The 23,050-nt window shown below is 49.4% G+C and overlaps 2 protein-coding genes across 5 annotated transcripts; one reads left to right on the top strand and one right to left on the bottom strand.

Moving 5' to 3' along the window:
• Window positions 1–147: 147 nt before the first annotated feature.
• cstf2 (cleavage stimulation factor subunit 2) lies at window positions 148–11,328 on the bottom strand. Of its 4 annotated transcripts, none has more exons than XM_088924659.1 (15): window positions 11,215–11,328; window positions 10,752–10,830; window positions 9,908–10,077; window positions 9,590–9,726; window positions 9,150–9,269; window positions 8,642–8,764; window positions 8,275–8,377; window positions 7,555–7,617; window positions 6,604–6,663; window positions 4,856–5,003; window positions 4,412–4,602; window positions 3,781–3,935; window positions 2,693–2,776; window positions 1,743–1,907; window positions 148–1,025 (listed from the first exon to the last, which is right to left on the bottom strand). In XM_088924659.1, the coding sequence occupies exons 1-14, from the start codon at window positions 11,291–11,293 to the stop codon at window positions 1,785–1,787; spliced, it is 1,635 nt and encodes a 544-aa protein (XP_088780785.1). In that variant the 5' UTR covers window positions 11,294–11,328; the 3' UTR covers window positions 148–1,025; window positions 1,743–1,784. The 4 variants fall into 4 exon arrangements, with proteins under 4 accessions (XP_088780785.1, XP_088780786.1, XP_088780787.1 ...); XM_088924660.1 differs by having other exon boundaries at window positions 2,693–2,773; window positions 11,215–11,321; XM_088924661.1 differs by lacking the exon at window positions 6,604–6,663 and having other exon boundaries at window positions 11,215–11,320.
• A 239-nt stretch (window positions 11,329–11,567) lies between these two features.
• Window positions 11,568–20,611, top strand: LOC148828870 (U3 small nucleolar RNA-associated protein 14 homolog A). The gene is made up of 15 exons (XM_088925947.1): window positions 11,568–11,689; window positions 12,084–12,177; window positions 12,746–12,816; window positions 13,308–13,372; window positions 14,228–14,376; window positions 15,013–15,168; window positions 15,278–15,397; window positions 15,669–15,763; window positions 16,304–16,427; window positions 16,876–16,953; window positions 17,213–17,606; window positions 18,131–18,564; window positions 18,998–19,182; window positions 19,592–19,691; window positions 19,813–20,611. The coding sequence occupies exons 1-15, from the start codon at window positions 11,568–11,570 to the stop codon at window positions 20,143–20,145; spliced, it is 2,520 nt and encodes an 839-aa protein (XP_088782073.1). The 3' UTR covers window positions 20,146–20,611.
• The last annotated feature ends 2,439 nt before the right edge of the window (window positions 20,612–23,050 follow it).

Genomic DNA, 23,050 nt, shown 5'->3' with positions numbered 1-23,050 from the left:
AATAATAATTTGAGATCCTTATAAACAAACTGAGCTTTCAATCTGTTTCAGAGAAATACTCACCGCACTCCCTTTCACCCCATAACACAAGAGCACGATCGTCCCACAGCCCCTCAAAACCACAATCTAAAAACACCCATAGAAAAATGCATTTTTCTTTTTTTTTATTGAAATACAAAATGGGGGGAAAACCACAAGCTCAGTCAGCGCGCTCAATTAGTAGACAGGCTATGGCATCGTCGATCTTCTATCACGCAGCTGTGCTTCAGCAGAGCAAGAGCTAAGATGTCCGGGGAGACTGGCAGGATCGATCCACATTCCTGCAGCGCGGGGCTGTCCCACACGGAGATTCCAGGAGCACACAGGACAGAGCACAAAGAACTGCTTCCTCTTAACCGTAGAATTCCTTAAAATTAAAAATGACAGGGAAGCGCAGAGCTACACTGATCTTATTTACAGCGGCACAGTATCCCAAAATCAGATTTCGTGGCCGACATGGCCCAGGGTGCAAACAGGCAGGGCTCTCAAATGGCAGTTGCGAACTGGGCGGGGGAGGAAGCAGGATCCTGTTTCTGCACTTGAAACTATATGCAGCCTGACACAATGTCAAGGCACACACGTTAGGAACTTTGTTTCTTGAATTCTCCGTATCATAAAAGTGTGCTTTTCAAATACCACCCAATGTGTTTTAGCACCACGTTTTCAGCTGAATTATTTGGAGATGGAAAGTTTTCGTTCACATTTCTTTCTGGGATTACTCATTTAACAGAGCTCTTCCTCTTCCTCGCTTCCCCTCTGGGCCTGACCTGCTTGCCTTCTCTTGACTCAAGACTGGCACTGCCCCAGCCCGCCCTCCCAGGACATCAGAGCAGACACCGACAATAAAAATATCTAACAAAAAACAACTTTAATTACAAAAATGAGATTGAAGTCCTGTTTCAGGATCTCAAGGTGTACAGATGACTCCTCGCCGACCTGCTGTCCAGGTGAAGAATGATAAACTTGCCTCTGAGAAAAGCCAAGAACTGAAAAACAGGGAAACGGTTTCGTTCAAAAGTCTTTCTACGCAACAAGAGGACCTACACAAAGGTGTTCCAGGAAGAAAGGGGCTGAAATGTGCTCTCTCTGCAACAATGACCTGATTCCTCACGAGGAAATGGGGCACTGCAATAATAATTTTCAAAGAACTGCTTTTTATATAACATGCCCACATGTGCTCATGAGGAAACATTTGGGGTTTTGCAAATAAGCAAAAGCTGATTCACTTTGAACACTGCTCTTGATTTACATACCTGCCTGTCTCCGGAATCTGGCCTGTCTTTCCAGAAAAGGAAGACATAGTTATGTAACTTCAATGTCGTCTTAGCTCGTCAGTGCCCAATCCTAGAGTGAGCTGTGCAGTTTATGATGAAGTTGTAAACGACACATCCAAACTGAAGGTCAGAGTGAACAAGACTATTTTCTATACACCTCTCCCAACAAACCATTAAAAAGTTTCCACACCACTTGGGTTTTTCCTCAATGAAAGCTATTTTGCTCCCTTTCAGGAAAAACAATGACAGTGTGGTTTTATCTGGAAGGGCACCTGGAGTGCTGGCTCCCCAGCAGTGATCTCACTCCCTAGCCACCACATGCAGGCATGCACACGCCCTGTCTCCGCTGCAGTGATTTTATTCTGGGTCCGCTTAAGCTCGCTCTGCAGCGGAGCTGCGCCACCGACGGCTCCAGACCCGCCACCTCACCTCTCGGCTCCCTGCTTCCCTGCGCGCCAGGGGCACGGCCTCTCAGGGCGCCCCGGCCGTCTTCTGGATTTGCTCCTTCAGGATGAGGATACTCTGCCTCTGCTCGGGGGGCAACATGGCGATCTGCTCCGGGGTCAGCTGCAGCACCTGCATGATGAGGGCAGCCTGGCCATGCAGAGAGAGACACACGCGAGGTCAGACTTCATGCTCGGCACAAATCCCTCAACCACCCTCGGCATAAAGCACACCCCATGGAGAGACAGTTGATTTTGCAAACTCATAATCTGGCTTCAGATATTTCCTTTGATTACGCAAACATCACACACGATGTAATGGTCAAGGGCATCAGCTCAGGAAACACATAGTAAAGCAAACAATGGATCTTGAGTCACAAGAGTCCTGTAACAGTTGGAGAAAAAATAACTGACATGGACAGTAGATTTGAGTAAAGGGCATTCGGGGAGACCACAGGACTCCACCACAGCATTCACGATTATCCGTTTCAGGAAGGAAAATCAATTTATTTTTAAGTTCCTTAAGAGTGAGTTATTACTCCCCAGAGCTGCTCGTCATTCCAGTTCCTGCACTTCATTCTTACCCCACCTGAAGAGCTTCCACTAAAGAAACAGGTGTGGACAAACGCTATACCTGTGTTTCTGTTTCCGTGTAGCAGGGAATGCAGACATACCACTTCTCCGTTGCGGTAACCTTGCATTCCAGATAAAAAGTGCCCAAATACTGTATATTGTGGAAGAAATCACTAGAATTCTTCCAGATGCAGGGGCTGACAGGGCTATTAGTATCCATAAGCTACTAAGAAGCCAAAAAAGATACATTGACTGAACAGCTGCTCACATCAGTGCTGGATCTCAGGTAATTAAACGTCCTACAGTCTCCTATCCAGCCTACCGGCCCCGGCCCGGCCCCTCACCCCCCCCCTCACGCGGTACCTTCTCGTGGTCCTGGGATGTGACCTGGTTCTGAGCCGGGCTGAAGCCTCCCGTCTGAGGAACGCCAGGGACGCCAGGAGCCTGCTGGGAGACAGCCACATCGGTCAGCCCAGGGGAACTGGCAGCGAGCAGCTGCTTCCAAAGACAGCCCCTCCAGAACCAAAGCGTGCCCACGTCCAGCCCCAGTGGCCATGTGACCTCCTGGCCACGGCCCCATGTGAACTTTCAGCTGCCTGCTTGTTAAACCGGCCGTTTGACCTCTTGCACAGGGCGCAAACATCGTTTCGTGAAACTGAACATACTGTGGCTGCCGCACTACTGTAACTTAAATATAATTAAGCATCCTGTGCCAAGCAAGAAAACATTTGGATTAAAGCATTAAAAAAACGGTGTCACAGCTGCTAGCAAGTAATCTCTTGCATTGATATTTGGGTGCATTATGAAAATACAAAAACAAAACCTTCATATAAAACATGTTGCAGTAGATCGACATTATCAGACATGTCTATCTGCATTTCTGTTTCACTTTACTGTAATTGAACCTGAACAGAAAGTTAAGGGTTTGTCAAACACCCTCATACTATGCTGGGTCATGCCTAATGTGCAAAACCTCGGTATTTCAGTAAAGACAAGGAAATTAATCTGGTTCCTGACATGCTCTAATAAAGAAGGGATTGTTCTTTCTTTAGTCTGTGTGGGTGGTAAGTGAGGTATTTCTGTAATTGTTTAGTCTCTTTAATAACCAACAAGGCCACAAAGAAAAAGGGAATTTTCATCACACTTAAGGTAGTACAAGAAAACTAAAGCCTCTCAAACCCCTACAGTTAAAGTTTCAGAACCTTGACATTTTTTTTTGCTACCAAAGATTTATAAGTGCAAAATAAAATATCTACTAAAAAAATGAATAAACCAGTAGAATGAGACTTCACGGTGGGGATATCGCAGCAGCCTTCAACACATCACTAATCGGGCTTTTGTGCAGCAGAGATGGCTCAAACTTCACTTTAAGCGCCCTTTTTCGGTGCCCCACTGGTGCCTCTGTGGGGCGGAGGGCAGGAGCAGGAGGAGGAGGAGGAGGAGGGGTGTACCTGTCTCTGGGGTTGGGGCACATTCGCTCCCATGGTGTGGGGCACTGGGCCCTGGATTCCGGTTGCCATGGAAACTCTCTGGGCTGGAACGGGGCCCCTGGCTTCAAGACTACGAGCCTCCACCGCTCTGGGGTCACGACCTCCAGCAATCGGAGCTAAACAAAGTACAGGGTTACGAAATGCCTGCCTTCAAACAAAGTCCGAAGCTGGCCTTACAAAGATTCAACTTGGAAACACACATCTGTGACACAGCGACCTGTTTGCTGCAGCTGACTGCTATCTTGTAAACTTCACCACGCCCACTGTGGTTTTAACATTCGACAAAATAGCATTTCAAGCAATAAGTCTTTTTCGCTCACAAAAATACCAAGAACTTTAATGTAGTCCTAATTAGTGGCCAACAGAGGAGCAAATTGCAACAGTGCAAATGTATCAAAATACTTCACTGTAAACAATGCAGAATTATGGCTTCCTGACAAACTGCCAGCTGAGTAATGTCAGTATTGCCCAGGATGGAATGCGCAATGTAAAACCGAAAGACGGCAAAGCCAATCTGAAATGAGATCTGTCTAAGAGCATAACTCGTTCTTTCACGCCCGCAGGTGTCCGAGGTCTTGTCTGTGGCTCTTACCTCGGGCCTCCATGGGCGGTGCCCTCTGATCCATCATGGGCCCTCTGGGATCTCCCATCATGCCTCGGGGCTCGCCCATGGGGCCTCCCCTCATGTCGTGGGGCCCGCGCATGTCTGGAGGGGGCCCCCGGCCATCGTGGGTCATGTGCATGGGCGGGCCCTGGTGCGAGGGCGCCCCCATGAACCCCCGACTGAAAAGCACACACACATGGGGTAACACGGTGAGTGAAAAGGGCACCCCAATCCTCAGCAGTGTGCGAAGGGATCGAAAGAGCTCCACGGATCCCAGCATCTGGCTCTCAATAACCTCAAAGCTCAGCAGCCTTCGATGGAAGCCCCTGACAGACACCACCAGAGGACTGTAGCTCTGCGTCGGCACTGATCCCTCCCCTGCTTGCCCCCCCAGCTCGAACCCCGAGAGTGTGACAGGGGCCGCCCGCTCACCTGGGCTCCACCACTTCGCCCGTGACGGAGAGGAGCGTGCCGCCTCGGGGGTCGTTGGGGCCATCACCCAGTAGGCCCCGGGGGGCCACCACAGCCGACACGGGGGGCACGCCTCCGCGCATGGGCGCCCTGGGGTCTGTCATGGGCACTGCAGGGAGCACACAAGACAGGGCAGGGTGAGGGCACCAGCCGGAAGACACCCCGGGCAGGGCGAGGCAAGACGGCAGACGTCACGACATGGAGGCACTGACACAAAGGTGGCATGAGAGGAGGAGGAGGAGGAGGGAGGGAAGAAGCACATTGCACAGAGAAGACTGCACGCTTCCCAAAAACACAGGCGCTCCCTTCTCCCTGCCAGTCCACATGCTTCTGCCTTCTGTCATTGTTTCAAGTGAAACATGCACAAATTGATTAATTTCTACACAGTTGTGTCACGTTCACCAGTGCTTCTGCGTCTACCACGGTGATTTTGATGGCAACTTACATTTTTATAAATTACATGGGCTGAAACTCAAAGTAATCCTCACTTCCTCACTGGGACAGTTTTTTTCAGTTATGTTTTTTTATGACATTTCGCTTCTGCTAAACAAAACCCTTCAGAAGTGGGCGATGTACTGGGATTGTGGAGTCTCTCGTGGTGATTTGTTCTATTTCAGAGCTGTAGCTGGGCCTGTGCAATACAGACCGTTTCCATTTCAAGATGAGAAACCTTGGCACAATGAAGAGGACCCCAAACAGAGTCTCTGCCCTTCAAAATCAAACGAGGCTTTGCTGAATTTAACTGAATCAGAGTTTCACTACAAAAACAGAAAAAAACTGTTTGATGAGGGGGAATCCACTTGAAACCAAAATGAGTAAAACGTTCTACAAAGATCTTTTCATAGGGAAAAAAACAACCTGTATTTCCACCTGAAAGCGCTGAGTAGCACGGTTAACTTGAAGACTTTGCACTCCAAATAATTCACTCCCAGGTCTGAGCTACGCTCATGCCAACCAGGAATTCATCTTCAGTGCGGCTGTGTGTTATTCTGACACTCCTTCCACTGACTGACCAGACAAAGACGTGCACACAATCACAGACCAGAACAAACAAATGCGCAGCTGACTGACGTCAAGTGGAAAGACTGTGAAAATGAGGGGTATTCATAAATCAAACACTTCTGGTCTTCCAAACCTAAAGCAACAAATATTAAATACTGCCAAGTCCTTGACTGAATAATAGGCCTAAGATTTAATCTGTCGAAGAGCACACTAGCAAAGCATAACCTGTGGCTTGAGGTAGAATAAAACCATTAAATAATTAATTGGTTTCAATTCAATAGTTATGTAAAAAAGAAATTTTGGGGGAAAATATTTTAGGGAACCAGAAATGGACTTTGTTCTCAAAATGCCACGAAGACCAAGCTTATGCTCCTCATTTTGCAATGGCTATAATTAGGGTACATTGTGCAGAAACCACTCAACACACCTGCACTACAGTAACTGTACAATAAGAGGTAGGGACTTTCAGAAGTGTGCGAAGTGTATTTACTCTTGTTGCCACATGCAATCTTGCCAAATAAAAAACAAAGAAGCCTGATGCTGATAATTAGAAGACATCGAGACCTTGCTGAAAACATCACTTATTCTAGCTTAGGTATTGAAAGTTTGTCTCTTTTTTTTTTTTAAATCAGAGTCTTGTGCTATTTCCAGCATCTGAATCCAGCAGCCCAGCTGCTCTGGCCAGACTCTGACTTTACTGAGGGTACCTTGTGGCCGTTCGAGTGCAGCCTGCCCTGAGGATCCTACAGGAGAATGCTGAAGGTTTCCTGGGTCAGCAGGAAATAAAAGACAGGAAACAAAGCTTATGAACAAACGGCACAAGGGCTCAGCCCTGAGGCTCACCTATACCAGGTAGCACTTAACACTTGGGTCTGAAGTTTCCAAAGATTCCTAGATTTCCCCCATGCACACTCAGGTGATGGGCATAAAAGTGATATTTTCCCATGCAAATGCTGCCATGAGCCAAACAGTCCTGTAACTAGTGTTGTACTTCTTGCAGATTGTGAGGCTGTAGTGCCCCTTAGTGGACACAAGCTGTACCAACACAGACAGACAGAAAAGCCAAATAAATGAGGACAAGAAAGAAAATCACTCCCATTTCAGCCCCAAGTGTAAAGCGGAACACAGGCACAGAGATAAGAATGGAGAACTCCAAGCAAAGAGTAATGCCACTCGACAGACGAGCACGGATTCCAGCTTCATACTTACCACAGGAAATTTAACAAGAGACAAGGGCTGGCATTAGGGAAGATCTCAGAGTAAAGAAGGTCTTAGTAAGATTAGCTGAAAATAACACGTGTTGTAACTGTGCAGTGAAATACCCTTAATGTACGAGCTAAGTGCATTCTTAAACAATATTTAAAACAATCCTATCGGACAAAACAAGAGCATGAAAATTGTTTCCCCCCTCTCCCTCACAATATTTAATTTTAGGAAACCGCCGTTTCTTGAGAACAGTGAAAAACACACTTTTATGGACTCTCAGCCAGTCCCAAGCCAGGTATTTGTCCATGTTCTCCAGCAGTTTCATCAGTTTCCATTCTTTTTCTACCCGAGAAGGTTCTCCAGGACTGAAGCTCACATCACAGACTTTGGATTGCACATGGGGACAACAGTACACGGCAAATAAGTTTTCCTGGGAAACGGAAGCACGCTACCTTGGCCCCGATCCATGGGTACGGGTCCTCCTGGCGGAATGCCGATCTGGGGCTGCATCCCAACTGTCCAAAGCAAACGGGGACAGCATGTCACTCCAGCTGCAACGCAGGTCTGAGTGCATAAACCCAGCTCAGCGACACGAGCTGCACTAACGGTAATAAAGCCAATAAGGGACTAAAGAAGAGACAACAAAGATGGACATGAAAAAGATACGGAACATTTTAAAATACCAGTGGGGTCTACTAGATTCACACCACCAATTCTGTCGGGTTATGGATTGGAAGACGGCTAAATGGGATTTTCCCAGGAAATGCCCAGGACAAGAAATAAGAATATGCAAATATACCCAGAAGAGTCCGATTGTGAGACCCGGCTCACATTTTCCTCATCCTTGTACGATAAAGGTCATTATTCGAGCATTCTTGTTTTATCGACTCTTGATTTCAAGAGGGCACAGAAAAACTAGCCTTCAAGGTGTGTTATACTTCTATGATTTAAAGTAACTACAACAAGAGAAGTTAGATTTAAAAACTGATTTTAAAATTTAAAAAAAGATTTAAAATGTAAAATGCTGAGTTAAAATGAAAGCGCTCTGGAGCTCTCAAGGAAATAGGCTCTCCATTCCAGTCGTAGCACAACAGCGGCACTTGTGTGCTAAGAAACCTGAAGCAATGTCAAGCATAAGGGTCCACTTTTTTCTCTCAAAACCACGTCCTCACCTGCAGGAACCACAGGGCCTTGGCCAGGGACCTGTCCTGCGACTCCACTCACCATCTGAGGGGCTGACATCATCTGGGGGGCTCCGTTCACATGCATGCCAGCCTGAACAGAACAGCACAGGACAGCAAGTGGCATTTAGCCTAAGCAGTCATGGAAACATACAAGCAAGTTTACAAGCAAACTGGGTACTTTTACTTCAACTGCACAGACCTCGATTGAAACCTGCATTCAAAATGGACAAAACCAAGAGAGCTTGATTTATTCCCAAAAAAATTAAAACTTGTACTATTTAAAATAATATAAAATTCTCAGTTTCTGAGCACAATGCAGCTGCAGATTTACAGATTTACGGCAGGGCTGGCTCACCATGGGCTGTGGCTGGGACACTGGGACGCTGGACTGGACCAGAGCCTGGTTAGAGAGCGGCCCTTGAGCAGCCTGATTGCTGGGAATCAGGGGCTGGATTGCTGCCTGGCGGTGAAGCATTTTCTGCAAAGAATTTAGATTTCCGTGAACCTGTTTGCTTAGGGCATTAGCAAAGAAAACCAGGATTTGACATGCAAGCACAGCACAGCGCTGAGTGTCCATGGAAATGCAGAACCTGGAGAGAAAAATAAAAATACTCCCAGATGTACTAAAAATGCAATACAATTACACTCATCTTTTTTTGAGACTTGAACCACACTATAGAAAACGGGGATGCATTTTGCTTTTTATTGAAAAAACTGTTCCTCCAATCCCTTTCAGTAGAGTGCTATTAATCCTCCATAACATATATGGAGTTTATTTTCACTTTTGAACCCCAGGCAGGGTCCTGACGCGAAGCTGCTGTTACCGCCTGAGGAAAGCCCTGTGCTCACCCACACTCGCTTACCAGCGCGATTTCTGGGTCGACGATCCTCATGACCACCTGGGCCTGGAGCAGAGCGTACGCCAGCTGAGGGTTCTGGAGGAGCATGTTCCGGGCCTCCTGGGGGCTGTTCTGAACACACAGCTGGAAAACACACGGCAGCCACACACTGGTTCATGCTGCGTTCACTGAACCCTGCCTACCTGTGGCTGCTCATCTCCTGACGGAGCTCAGCGGTAACCTGGGATGCCTATTAGCAATCTGTAAAACTGTACAGTAACACGGTACGAAAATGAGTTTTTAACCGTCTGTGCTCCACTTTACTAAACTTGTTCTTGCCAATGTTCAGCGAGTTAGTGATACTAAGCAAGTGAGGATTAGGAGGAACTAACAAGGTCCCTTTGTGAGAAGTGTGCTTCAGCGAGATCTTGTGATGGGGGGGGCTGTAAACCCACTCTACTCACTTTCATTTGTTTCATGAGCTCAAACATCTGCTCCGGGGGCAGGCTGGCCACAGCCCTGCTGATGGACTCGGGGGCCTCTTCAGGCTGGCAGGGGTCTCCGTAAGGGGACTCGATTACGGGGGCACCCGTGCCCAAACCTTCAAGAGAAGAAGATGTCAACGTTCCTGCACATTAGCGGAATGGCGGGATCACGTCCCTCTCAAAGCCCTTTGCACGAACAGCTCAAAGGTCAGGATGTCACTTTGAGAGCGTGAAAACAGAGCAGGTGCACAACTTGTTTTTTGTTTGTTTTTGTGGTCTAAAATCCCTCATACTCACTCTTGAGCTCTTCCTTGTTCTTCTCGCTGGCGGCGTTGTCCACGCGCAGGGCCCGCCCGCTGAACTCGCGCCCGTTCAGATTGCGCATGGCACTGAGGGCCGTCTCCTGGTCCTGGTACTCACAGAAGCCATAGCCCTTGGGCTTGCCCGTCTCTCTGTCATATACCAACCTGGGGCACCGGAGAGACAAGTAGAGCCTACAGAGCCAAGGCAGCCTGGCCTTCCCCCCATCTACTGTCCGATCTGGAAGAGACTTCCCCCCTTTCACACGTTCTCACTCAGAGCCACCCCTACCACCCCGACAGTTTCTGTTCCTCTCCTTCAAGGGTATCAGACGCAGGCCTAAGCCTAACACAGGTTTTCAAAAAGTACCATTTTCATAACGGAACAGTATACAAGTTTGAGACCGCTGAGCCTGCAGGGATGGTATTCACTCACTCTTGACCTCAAGATCCCAATCCTCAACCCTGAGCTACTTTCGAACAACCCACCATCAACTAAAGTTTATCCAGAAAGTCTAACCTTCGTCCTAACCCCCATAATGTCTTACCTCTGCACTTAATTCATCTTTAACCTGGTAATTTACTTTCACAGCACATAAAAACAAACTTAAGAGCTAGCTCTAAGCTTAACTCCGCCTTTATCTTGTTCCATCTCCATTCCAGAGGGAATATATTCTCCCGGTGTAACCCAAGCCTAACCTCAGCCTGAATGTGGGAATACTGACCCGGCACGAGCTACTATCCCTGGCTATCCACAGAGTACTGTAAAAGAAACAGACCATCTCAATACAGACCAACAGGTGAAATGCCAGTGAGCCACAGACCCAGCCACGTCCCCCTACCTGAAACTGACGACCAGGCCGACCTCAGAGAAGATGTCCTTCAGCTGCTCCTCGGTGGCTTCGTAAGGGATGTTCCCCACTGCAGGAGACGAGCCAGCATGAGCTACAGCACGGCTACTGTGCCGTCTTCACGGGCTAGCAGTCTGAACCCCAGGGGTGTCGCACAAAGAGTCGTGCCTTTGCATCGTCATATTCCTCGAGCTACCATTACTACCACCGATGAAAACCAAATGGCAACGGCCTCATAGTTAGTTACAGTAGCAGACCGCCTGGAGCTCCGTGAAACAGCTCTGTTTAAAAGGATGCAATGTTTGTTTACGCGACGGCTGCATTAAGGGATGCTAATCACACGTCCTGCGCTAAACAACAGAGGCAAACGGTTGGAGCGGTCCGCTCTCTAATCGATTTCTGCCCAGAAAACAGGGAGCTGGGAGAGCCGGACGCGCATCTCCGTTTCACTTACCGAAGACGGAGCGCAGAGAGCGGTCCACCGCCGGGTCTCTCCCCGCTGCTGCAGCAGCAGCCACCACCGTACTCGCCATTTTGGACAGGAAGCGACTCTTCCCGCAGGAGACATTACTTCCTATTCGCTCGAGACCGCGGCGTGGGACCCAAAGGCTCATGGGAAATGTAGTTTGTTTAAAAAAGACACTCGGGGTTTTATTTTTTCGTTTATTCTGAAAGTATACACATGTCAACGAATGGAAATATATTTAATAAATATTCAACATGTATGTGAGCCAAGGTTCTAGGGTGAAACGAACCTGCTTCTAGTCTGCAACTACAGTAGTGAAAATTTACGACAGTAATAAAAGTATGTCGGAAGAGCTGAAGAAATCGGAATACGACACTTGTGCCACACGTGGGTCCGTTGGGCAGACAGTCAACATGGCTAAGAAGCGAAAAGTTGCAAGTGCCGAAACCCTTTCTAAAACAAGGTTGGCAAGGGTGGAATTAAAAGAAACGAGGTGTTGTTAGTAGAGAGTTGGATATTGGTAATTTAATTCATGTCTGGGTGGAGTGGGTGTCCGAGCGCTGGGCTAGATAAGTCGATGACTTATGAAGGAGCTGTATCGGAGGCTAAAATAAACTTCAGGTTTATAATTGTAGGACCTTAAATATTGCTACCGAGTATTAACAGGTTGTTGTAGTGCTAATGTTAAATCGGATGGGTTGTATCATTGTTGATGAGATTTTAAACTTCTTCCAGATCTTGATTCAGTTGATTTCTTAAAACGAGCACCGCAGTACTTCCCTGTGCAGAGGTGTGCTCTTGTCCTCGGAGCACAGTGGTGTTGTGAAATTCATGTACACTTTCTATATTTCTCGCAGTAAGAAAAAAGCTTCACAGCGGGACGGAGCTCCCGACGAAGTCGTAGAGGAGTTCTTGCCGACAGAACACGCCGACAGTGCCAGCGAGGATGAGGTAAGGGCGAGTAGTACTCTTTGGTCATTGTCTTGCTAGAGCAGTGCAGTGTTTTATAAGACGACGAGACGAGATCTCAGAGTGGGCTGGGAGTGGATTCCTTCTGTGGTGCCTTTTGCATTAGGAAATGTGAGTGTAACATTCTGTATCTATCTATCTAACTGTCCAGTTCTACGCCTGGACAGTCGTAGTCCCTATGACGGGGTTTTAAGGCAGCCTTAAAAGTGAAGTGAGCACTGGAATGTGTGTTAAACTTGCCCAATGAAGTGACTGACTTAGGAGATGCTGTGACTGCCTAGAACCAAGGGTGATCCCGCGTTGTCTGCACAGTGATATGTTTGTGTCGGGTCCACTTTTGTGTCTGGGGTTCCCATGCGCTTGACGTCTCTCCGTCGGGAGCCTGCCGGCTGCTGGGTGAAGCAGCTAACGTGCCGGCTTTGGGAAACGTGGATCCGTGTCCGTGTGCCTGGCGCGGGATGTCCCCGCTGAGAGAGCTTCCAGGCTGGTGGGGCGGTGGAGCTGCCAGCTGTGAGCTGACAACGAACGTGCGCCTGTGCTGCTGTTTCAGGGCCGCAGTGACGACGAGAGGAAGCACCAGAAGCTGCTGGAGGCCATTGGCTCCCTGGACGGGACGAAAAGGTGGGATTGAGGGGGTGGGGAGGGCGGGGGCTGGCAAGCAGTCGTGCCATGTTTCGAAAGACAGCTCTCCGGCGTAATGTCGGGGCAAAACCTAGAAAAATAAAACCCTCAAAGGCATCAACAGAATTGATCAAGTGGACGTCTTTCAGTATCGAGCGAATCACAGACTATGGGACACAGGCAGGAAGTATGGGGCAAGTGCACTTGAAACTGAGATAAGGAGGCTTTCCTGGCCCAAAGGGTGGTGGGAGTGTGGAACAAGCTACCCAGCCTTCCTGTGAAAGCTGATACCCCGGCTTTCTTCATGAAACAGCTGGATGAGACCTCAGGTTAATTTGGGTACTGACCACCGAATGGGTTGGATGGGCCAGATGTGCTCCTCTTGTTTCCAGCTGTTCTCGTGTTCTGCTGTCTGCAGTCACACAGCACCAGTAGAGGGAAAGCTGTGTCCACTGGGCCAGCGCAGCTGATTCTCTTTCCTCTCTTAACAGGAAGAAGCTCACAGAGAGGTCAGAGGCGAGTGTGCAGGTGTCAGAGTTCGCTGTCAGTGCAGAAGGTAAGTGTGCATCTACACTCTATAGCATTACATCCCACTAGCATATACAGGAGGCTGGGGTCCTGCTGAAAACCTTATACACTAGAATCAACCCACTGACTGTTCAAAGTTGACAGGAGGTAGTGGAAAAAAACCCCATAGGATCACTGGCAGGTTTAGCTCACCAGATTTTCTGTCTGTGTGTGTCAGTCGTTTCTGGGAAGTCGACTAAGGTGTACCAGTAGGTGGCACCATTCCCTCTGGGTCTGAATTTCCAAACCAGTAGCCCAGAAATGATGACTGGAGGTGCAGTTGGAGATGCCTTCAGATGGGATATTGCACCCAGCTACCTGACTGCTTGGTCATTAGAGATCCCAGGGCACTGTCCATAAGAGTAGTGGTGTTCATTCTGGAGTTCTGGTTAAATTCTGCCCTGGGCTTGATCGCTCCCACCCAACTAAACGTATTTGGTGAAGCAGTTTCTTACGTCTCCTCCTGATCTGCTGGCACAGAATGGCTGCTTTGTGTCACCCAGGTGGAGCTGCACTTCAGTAGTGGATGAAGTGGGTCCTTTCCTGTATGTACAGTCCCTCGGGATCCTATGGGATGAAAAGTGCTATATCCATGCAAGGAAGTAATAAAGATCACACCAGATTCCAAACTTTAGTTGTGGCTCCGAGATGGGTGAGACATGAAAGACAGGGTGGATGTAACAAGGTGGCACTTTTAAATTAGGTTTGGGGCCTCTGGTCCTCTGACTGGGACCTGCAGGAATCTGTAGAAGTGTGGGCTGAGACAGCGACGGGCTCAGGGATGGGGCTGGTGATGGTTCTGGACATCTGACCAGGTTGCCTGCTGTGGTTTTGTCCTCCTCAGGTGCCGGTGAGAAGATCGATCTGTCGGACCTGCTCGGCACCATGCAGCAGGCCCGGCCCTCCATCTCCCGCACCAGGAAGCAGCTGAGGAACCTGCAGAACTGCAAGGCCACCCTGGACCTGCCCCTGAGCCAGCAGGAGACCGAGAAGGTGAGAGATCCGCGACACGGGCTCTGTGCTGGCGCTGCCGTGGGAAGATGCCCAGCTGTGCCACACGAGAAGCACCGCACCAGGCTGGCGTCCCTGCATGCCCAATACCGGCTCTGCACGAGCTTGTTGCCGTGAGCAGCAGTGTCCCCGAGTGAGACAAGGTCACTGGTACCCAGCCTGTTACAGAAATGGCGTCAGCTTCTTGAAACCCAGGCAGTGTGGAGCTCTGCCACGGAGGAGGACCTGGTCCTTTGCCGTAGCGGAGTTCAGCCTGTCTAGGGAGTGTCGCGGTGTGAGCTCTGGGTCCAGGAGCATCCTGGATCGAATCCCAGCAGGGGCAGAGCACAGCCACCCCAGTAGCACGAGGAACAGAAAGTAAGTAAAAAGGCTCTGGTGGAGGACTTGATGGAAAAACCCTTGAAGAATATGACACCCCACCTTTGGGATATGAGTGTAGAGCTGATGCTCTGCATTTATAAACATCTCAAAGTCTGCTGACCCAGTTTGCCAAGGATGTTTTCTGAAGTCATTCTTGGCAAGCAGTGGTGAAGCTCCTGGGCTGCTGTTCCTGTCGTGAAATCTGCCCTCCTGGAGTGTGGGTTCAGGGAGGGTGACTGTTTTCCTGCCTTCCCACAGATCCAGAGAGTTGTGGCCTACAAGAAGTCCAGGGAGGATGTGTCCCGCTGGAAGAATGTGGTGATCCAGAACCGGAAAGCAGAGCAGCTGGTCTTCCCCCTGAACCAGGAGCCCTCTGGCCCGCGACCCGTGGAGCAGGTGGTGGCTGGGTGGAAGGTGGGTTTTCACGGGGGGCGCTCGATGTGTGCTGGGCGGGTGGGCAGACAGATCTCGGGGGAAGCTCTCCAGCCCCGGTCTGCCTCACGCTGGTGTTTGTGTGTTGCAGGCACGGACACCCCTGGAGCAGGAGATCTTCAGCCTCCTGCACAAGAACATGCAGCCCATCACAAACCCTGTGCTGACACCCCACGAGCAGGCCTCCCTTAAGGCCATGAGCCTGGAGGAGGTGAGGCAGCTCCTCTCACCCCTCGGTCATCTGAGGTTGTGGCCCTCCCTTTCCTGGCTGAGCGATCTCTGCTTTCGCGTATTCCAGCTGCTCCAGCCCAGTTCTTCACCTCTCGTGCGCTGATATCCAGATCAGCTGGTTCCGTTGCTGACGAATCCCTTTGCCATACTAGAAAAAGGGTGACTGAGCACAGCAAGCTTGTAAAAGATGTCAACTTAATTTTCTTCTTTTTTTCCCCCCAATTTAATCCGCTGGCTGTTGAAATTCCCAGGCTAAGATGCATCGTGCCGAGCTGCAGAAGGCCCGGGCCCTCCAGTCCTATTACGAGGCCAAGACCAAGAGGGAGAAGAAGATAAAAAGCAAAACGTGAGAGCTCCCTCCTTACCTCGACAGTCTCTCGCCATCTGTGTGCAGAACCAGGCGGGCCTCCTGGGTGACGATGTTTGAGCGCATGTCTTCTTGTGCACTGTAAAAAAAAAAGGCAGAGGCGCGTATTCAGGCTTGGCAGCCAGCAGCTCTAGGAGGGGGGTGTACCAGTTGGCACAGGGTTTATGATGGCTAGATGAAGTGGGTGGTCTGTAGGCTCTAGAAATGTGTAGCACAGATTGAGGGAGTGTGTTTTTATTTGGAGAGGCGTTAGTGCTGTTTGGGAGACAGCATGTGCGTCTGGTCTGGACGCCTGCGTGTCACCAGCTGGGGGAGGGGAGGGGAGCATGTGTGGAGCTGTCATGGGGCTGAGAGACGGGGGATACCGGAGCAGCCGGATGGAGCAAGTGGACAAGGTGGGGCAGACGCTGTGCATGTGGCTACGGGTAGAATAAGGGAGGTACGTCTCTGGTCAGGCGTAGTTTTCTAGAAATGTTGAACAGGGTACGTGACGGCAGTGTGCTGGCCTGTGTGCTGCAGGTATCACAAGGTGCTGAAAAAATCCAAGCGCAAGGATGTCCTGAAGGAGTTTGAAGAGCTGCGCAAGACCAACCCCGCAGCTGCGCTGGAGGAGCTGAAGAAGATGGAGCTGACCAGGATGAAGGTGAGTGGGTGGTCCTGTTCCACAGAGACATTCTGCTGCAGTGCAGATGGGAACAGTTCTCTACTGGATTGTGCTCACCTGAAAGAGGATCCATTTGAATTTCTGATATTCCCACAAATATACCCGGAGGTGTTTTTATTTGAGGGGCTCAGGCATATTTCATGGTGTTTTGTCCCAACAGGAGTGTTTTATCCTCTATTTCTAGACTACAAAGAAGTCTTTTTTTTTTCTTCTGTTGGTTGAAAGTAGCTCCTCACTTTTTCGAATATATGCGTGAAAGATGAATTCTGTCCTTTTCTCGAGCTTTGTTTCTCTCTGTGCAAAACCCCAGTAAATTCAGCGCCAGCATTAATAGGTGCCTGTCATGTTCAGTAGGCCTAACGTTGTGATGCCTGTGGAGGGGTTGCCATAGTAACGCGGGACATGTGTTTGTTCACCTGTCATGCAGGAGCGAATGTCTCTGAAGCACCAGAACAGCGGCAAGTGGGCCAAGTCAAGAGCCATCATGGCCAAATACGACGAGGAGGTAAGCCCTGCTTGTCGATGATCCGCTGCACACGGAGCTGCCCTCGAAACGAGCAGCCCTCATACAGGGGCGGCACGCACTTCAGCAGACGGAAACTCGTGCACATCTGGCAGCGAGACCTTTGCGACCTGTGTTCACATTCCTCAGGGTGTTTTACCAGCCCTGTGACCTGTTGCAATGGAGAACGCGTGCTCTTTATCAGATTTTCTTGTTTGGAACGAAGGCTGATCCTTAACCGCCCGGCGCGTGTCTCTGCCAGGCCCGCAAAGCCATGCAGCAGCAGCTGGAGATGAACAAGCAGCTGACGCAGAAACTGGCCGTGCCCTCGGACAGCGAGGAGGAGGAGGAGGGGGCAGGCGAGGCGGAGGCCGTGCCGGATTTCGTGAACGACGCCCAGCCGGCGGCTGACCCCTCCAACCCCTGGCTGATGGGCAAGCTGAGGGCGGAGCCGGCTGCAGAGGAGGGGGCAGAGGAGAAGCCAGAGGCAGAGCAGCAGCAGCAGCAGCAGCAGCAGCAGCAGCAGCAGCAGCAGCAGGAGGAGGAGGAGGAGGAGGAGGAGGAGGGAGAGGAGGATGCGCTCCTCCGGGAGTTCGAGGAGAGGCGCCAGTTACGCGAGGCTGAGAGTCCAGATCAGCTGCTGCCGCCAGAGAAAGGTGAGGACTCGCTGACGCAGCCCACTGGGCGTCCAGGCCTGCACCACATGGGCTGGCTGTGCTGCGAGCAGCGAGCTCTGAAGCTGCTCCTCATGCCCGTGTCACCCTGCGGATCGCCTGGCTGGGAGGTGGCGTGCAGCGTCCGCTCTCCACAGGAGCCTCGGTGCGGCAACAGGCGCTGGTGCACTCGGGGAGCACGAGGCCAAGGAGGAGTGAGAGGAGAGGAGAGCGGGGCGGGGTGTTGATGTGCCAGGGGCTGCTGTAAACGTCAGCTGGATATTCTCAATATAGAGAAGTGATTGTTGCAGGATTGATTTTATTTACTCAGAACTAGATTTTATTAGCATATGACTTAAATGCATAATTCTGCTTGAGAATTTTTATCTTAAATTGAAGTCTGAGCATGATGATCACCTTCTCTGTTATATGGCAATGAAGAGCTTTACAGCAGTTCCACTTTCATTGCGAATCCTGCATATGGCCTTACTTGTGTTGCTACACTTGTTCTTCTGAAAACTCTGCAGGAGAGAAGAGCGAGGAGGCGGATATGGAGGAGGAGGAGGTTTCGGAATTTAACAGCCTCTTTCAGAGGCTGGTGGGAGGCAGGCGGGAGCCCCCGGGAAAGAGGGTGATGCCAAAGCCGGGGCCGGAGGACAGCGCGCCGCCTGCTGACGAGGGAGTGGAGAGAGAACAGCGCCCCCTGCTGGATGAAGGACTGATGCGCGTCCAGACCCTGGAGGACTTGGACCTCCTGAGCCAGGGGGTGACGGGCGAGTCCGACGGGCCGGCGCCGGAGTGCAAGGCACCGGCTCCCAGCTCGGAGGGCGAGGGCAGGAACGAGGGAGGGCAGGAGGTCAAGAAAAAGAAAAAGAAGGTGATCAGTCTCAGTCAGGTGCTGACCAAGGAAGCCAAAGTCATCCGGGTTCCGGTTGCTCCCACCGCCATTGAGGAAGAGGAGGTAAGGATGAACACGGGAAGAACTGTGACCTGGTCCTGAAAGACCAAGACGCTCCCATAGTTAATGCCTGTTTAGGGTAAACCTCCCAGATAATTAGCCCCTGAACGCAGGTTAAGCACAGGGATAAGTATTGATCATCATTGAGTATCTGATTGTGTAGAGCTACTCTGCCTGAGTATTAAGGCTCAGGTGGGGTTGCACACTGGTGGTGGTGGAGCGGAGTCCCCATTACCTGTAAAGCGCTCTGAGTGGAGTGTCCAGAAAAGCGCTATATAAGTGTAAGCTATTATTATTATTATTATTATTATTATTATTATTATTATTATTAGAAAGAAATAGTGACGTGTTCTCGTAGTGTCAAGCGAAGCCACATCCGTGATTTCACTGGGATCCTCGGCAAATGACAGCTGCTGTTCATCTGTTTCCTCGCCAGGGTGAGGAGGAGCAGAAGATGATCATCAAGGAGGCTTTTGCAGCGGACGACGTGATCTCGGACTTCCTGAAGGACAAGCGGAGGCAAGCGGAGGAGTCGAAGCCGAAGGTGGTGGACCTGACCCTGCCGGGCTGGGGCGAGTGGGGCGGCGTGGGCCTCAAGCCCTCCAAGAGGAAGAGCAGGAGGTGGGTTGCGATCTGCGTCGCAGTCTGGCAGCGGCTCCCGAGCAGGGATTTCTTTGGAAGTATTTGAAAGAAGAGTGTTTGTTTCTCTGTTTTTCTGGAACCTGACCTTTTACAGCATCTGTCAGGTATTTGTGCCTCTTTTACTTCCATAATTTCTTCAACTAGTTTAATTTTTGATGACTTCGCACCTATTGGCAATTGAGAAAAATTTGAGAGTACCCTTTCACAAAGCTTTTAATGATGGTGAAGATGGCGTGGGTATTTTTGTCATTTGTTTTTACTTCTCTTCAACACTGCTTTGTCTGTAAACATCCACACATTGGGGGATATCTGTGGGCACTGGTTGACATTCCCTGCGTCTCCCATGCTCCCAAGTATCCCATGCTGCCGCCTGTGTCGCCCTCTGCAGGTTCCGGATCAAAGCGGCCCCTCCCCCACCCAGACGGGACCGGAACCTTCCTGACGTCATCATTTCCGAGAAGAGAGACGCTTCTATCGCAGCCCACCAGGTGAGTCTGCCGCGGCCCCCGTGAACTTTTTTAAACCGATGAGGACGAGCCCGGCTGTCCTTCCACAGGTGTGTGGCGCATTGCTGCCTGTCCTCAGGTTTCTCTCCGCCGTGCCCCGCAGGTCAGCCAGCTGCCCTTCCCCTTCGAGAACCCGACGCAGTTTGAGCGCAGCGTTCGCATGCCGGTCGGACAGACCTGGAACACCCAGCGCTCCGTCCAGAAAATCACGGCTCCCAGAGTCGTCACGCAGCTGGGCGCCATCATTGAGCCCATGGCCAAGGAGGACTTCCTGCAGGGCAAGAGCGCGCAGGCTGCTGGGAAGCTCCCGGACATCGCGCTCACGTCCAGCGGCGGGGACCCCAAGAAGAGAGCGAAGGGGTTCCGGAAGAGGGGGGCCCCGAAGCGTAGAGAGCACCAGAAGGACCAGCAGCCGAGCGAGGAGACAGAAGCCTGATCCTGGCGCTTTGATGGGGACAGCTGCTGGACACAGTCTTCTTCATCGGCTCAACTTGACCCTTTTAACTGTTTTCAGCTCGTTTTTAACCTGCTGGGGACAGCAGGTGAACTGTAAAACTTCACGGATGAAATTGGTAACGTTTTTTAAATCTGAAAACGGTGAATCGAGGTCTGTTTACACGAGCCAGGAGTTCGCTTAAGGCGGAAATGACGTTACTGTGAGCTCAAAGTACGGCCGACGTCAGAGGACCCCAGGATAGTGATGACTGGGGCTGGGGAGGCCTCCACTAGACCTTTGTGTCGGAGGAAGACGGCTGTTTTGAAGAGGGCCTTCAGCTGACTGTTGCCCTAAATACTCCCCCCATTCTACTAGTGCAGCCTGTTTGGACAACACTGAATTGCGGTGATTTAAATGGACATTCCCCGTCTGTAAATCTCAATTAGTAAAAGATCTCTCATGTCAAGATCCTGCGTATTGTCTTTTCTTGAATTGTATAGAGGAAAACCCTAGAACTTAAACTTTATCTCTGAAATTAGGAACGATAAACCTGAGGTTGTGCGGACTGTAGAACACAGAGAAGCTTTAAATCACAACAATTAAGGTTCATTAAAAAAATTACAAGGAACAGATTTGTCCTGGTTTGTTTAACACCTGATGAGTCTTTTTTTCCCTCATTTAGCAGAACAGTATAATGTGCGTCCATTTTTGCAATTTGGCTTCTGTAAGTCTGATAAAATAATAGCCACAGCTTTCAGGTGTCAACTTTTTATTTTCAGCCTCTACATGGCAATTTGGGACAGTTTAAGCCCAAAGATGCAATTGCATAAAGTTTTGGCAATGTCGGAGCTTTTCCCGGATCTCCCGGAATCTGTGTTCAATAAACCGAGAGCAGGGAATAACAGACTCCGATGGACTGGCGTCCCCCCCAGGGTGTATCCTGACTTGCGCCCGTTGCTTGTTGGGAACCTCCCCCGCGACACGGTACTGGATATAAAGCGGACGGTGAATAATAAATAAGTAGTCTCATAAGCGGATGTAATTAAAATTAGATGAACTAGGGAACGGCATGGTATCAAAATCCCCCGTCATTTTAAAGCTCGGTTTTCGATTTATCGATTTCCAATTACTGATAAGTTCAGCTCAGCGAGTGAAAAATAAGAACGCACTTCCTAATAGCATAGCGCTGCGGAATATAAAATAGAGCACAAAAAGAGAAGGCCTTCAAGACTTAAGCCTCCTAAATCGCCATGGTAACAAAATTCCTCTGATAAACAGGATGTGGGCTGTGCAGCTTCTGGTGGTGAGGACAGACGTTAACGTCTTCCAGGGCAGGGTCAGTTTGACATGCTGATCTGAAACCTGTCCCTGAATCCCAGCTGAACTTGCGATTCCTGAAAGCCAGTGCGACATTCCCAGCTGTCATAACATGAAAGACGAGTTCCTGATTATTTTTTTTACAATATATATAACTAAAAGCCATGGGAAGATCTTGATTGGCTAAACCTTTGCGTTTAAAATTTCTGAGCGGCATCTGCTGTATTTCGGCGGCGCAACGCACTGCTTCCATGTTTTTTTTCCCCTCAAACGCCTCCTGTCGGAAGTCCTCCACCTACTCGCGTTTGTGGAAACTGCCTAAAATCCAAGTGTTCGGTGTTCGCGATGCTGTGTTGTAGGAAATTGCCCTATTATGTGAAACACGCTGAAAGAGCAGTCTCACACACAGGTGTACAGTATATTTACACACACTTGCATGTGTTGCATCTATATCTATAACATACACCTGCGATGCACGGACTATTCTGGTTATTGTACGTCTTCCTCCTCTGCTTAAATTCTTAAACTCAAGGCTGAATATGACATTGAACTTGATGTAATTCGGCCCGGTAGCCATCGTCAAAACGATCACACATGAAAACGTGTTTCTCTTGGCGGTAAAAGCTCTCGGGCCCGTCTGATCCATCGGAAGTACGCGAACTGTTGGTAAAACGTGATTATAGGCACTGCACATAGTTTCTATAAAAGCCAGGTGTGACTCTTCTGCAGACCGGAGTCTAAAAGGTACGTCGTATTTCCCAGGCCGGGAACGCATTCTGCATGGAGATTGCCTGTTCTCCCTGCAGGTCTTCACCGGCGTCCCGTTTTTCTTTCACCTCCTAAAAGACTCGTTGCCCACTTTACTCGGAGTAATTAAATCGTCGTTCATTGTTGATGGGCCTTCAGTGGAGAAAGCGGTGATCGAAAACGGACAAAGGATCATCACAGAATAGTATAGACCAGTACATGTCTCCGTTTTTAGGCGCTTTGGCTCTGTTATTCAGTTATTTGATTACTTTTTGTCATAAATGTCCACGTCTTTTTGGCATTGAGCAGTCTAGTATAAAACATTTTATCCTTGCAAATTTGTGTTGTTTTTATTTTTAGGTATTTGAATGCATCAAACAATCGGTTAAATGTATTTGGGTTTTTTTTATCAAGAAAGTGTTTTAAGGACTATATTTAGTGTTTTTTTTCCTAAAGTAATAGTTTTTCGATGTCATTATTTAGAAAATACAACTAGTCGACGATTCCAAACTTTTTTGCGGAACCGCAAGATATAATTACCGCTGGGGGGCGCAAGGATATTATTTGTATTTTTAATCTTTATTCTTTCGCATTTACTGTAATTCCGGAAAGCGCAAGCAGTAACGCCGGCACCCGCGTTTCCCTTATTTACGAAGGAAATGCTGAATTTGAAAACACTCGCAGTGCTACCCGTGCAGGACTGTCCTTAGCTTTTCTGTGCTGCGTATTGTTCTACTTGAAGTTGAGTCGTTTTATTTTTAACCTTATTTAGTTTTAAACATTAAATCGGCAAGGTTGATTTTAGGGGAGAAAAAAAATTAAAAAGAGGACAAAACATGCG

This window comes from Atractosteus spatula, chromosome 9 (genome assembly GCF_055471065.1).
Source record: "Atractosteus spatula isolate fAtrSpa1 chromosome 9, fAtrSpa1.hap1, whole genome shotgun sequence".
Taxonomy (NCBI): domain Eukaryota; kingdom Metazoa; phylum Chordata; class Actinopteri; order Semionotiformes; family Lepisosteidae; genus Atractosteus; species Atractosteus spatula.
This window is presented reverse-complemented; position numbering and strand designations above follow the sequence as displayed.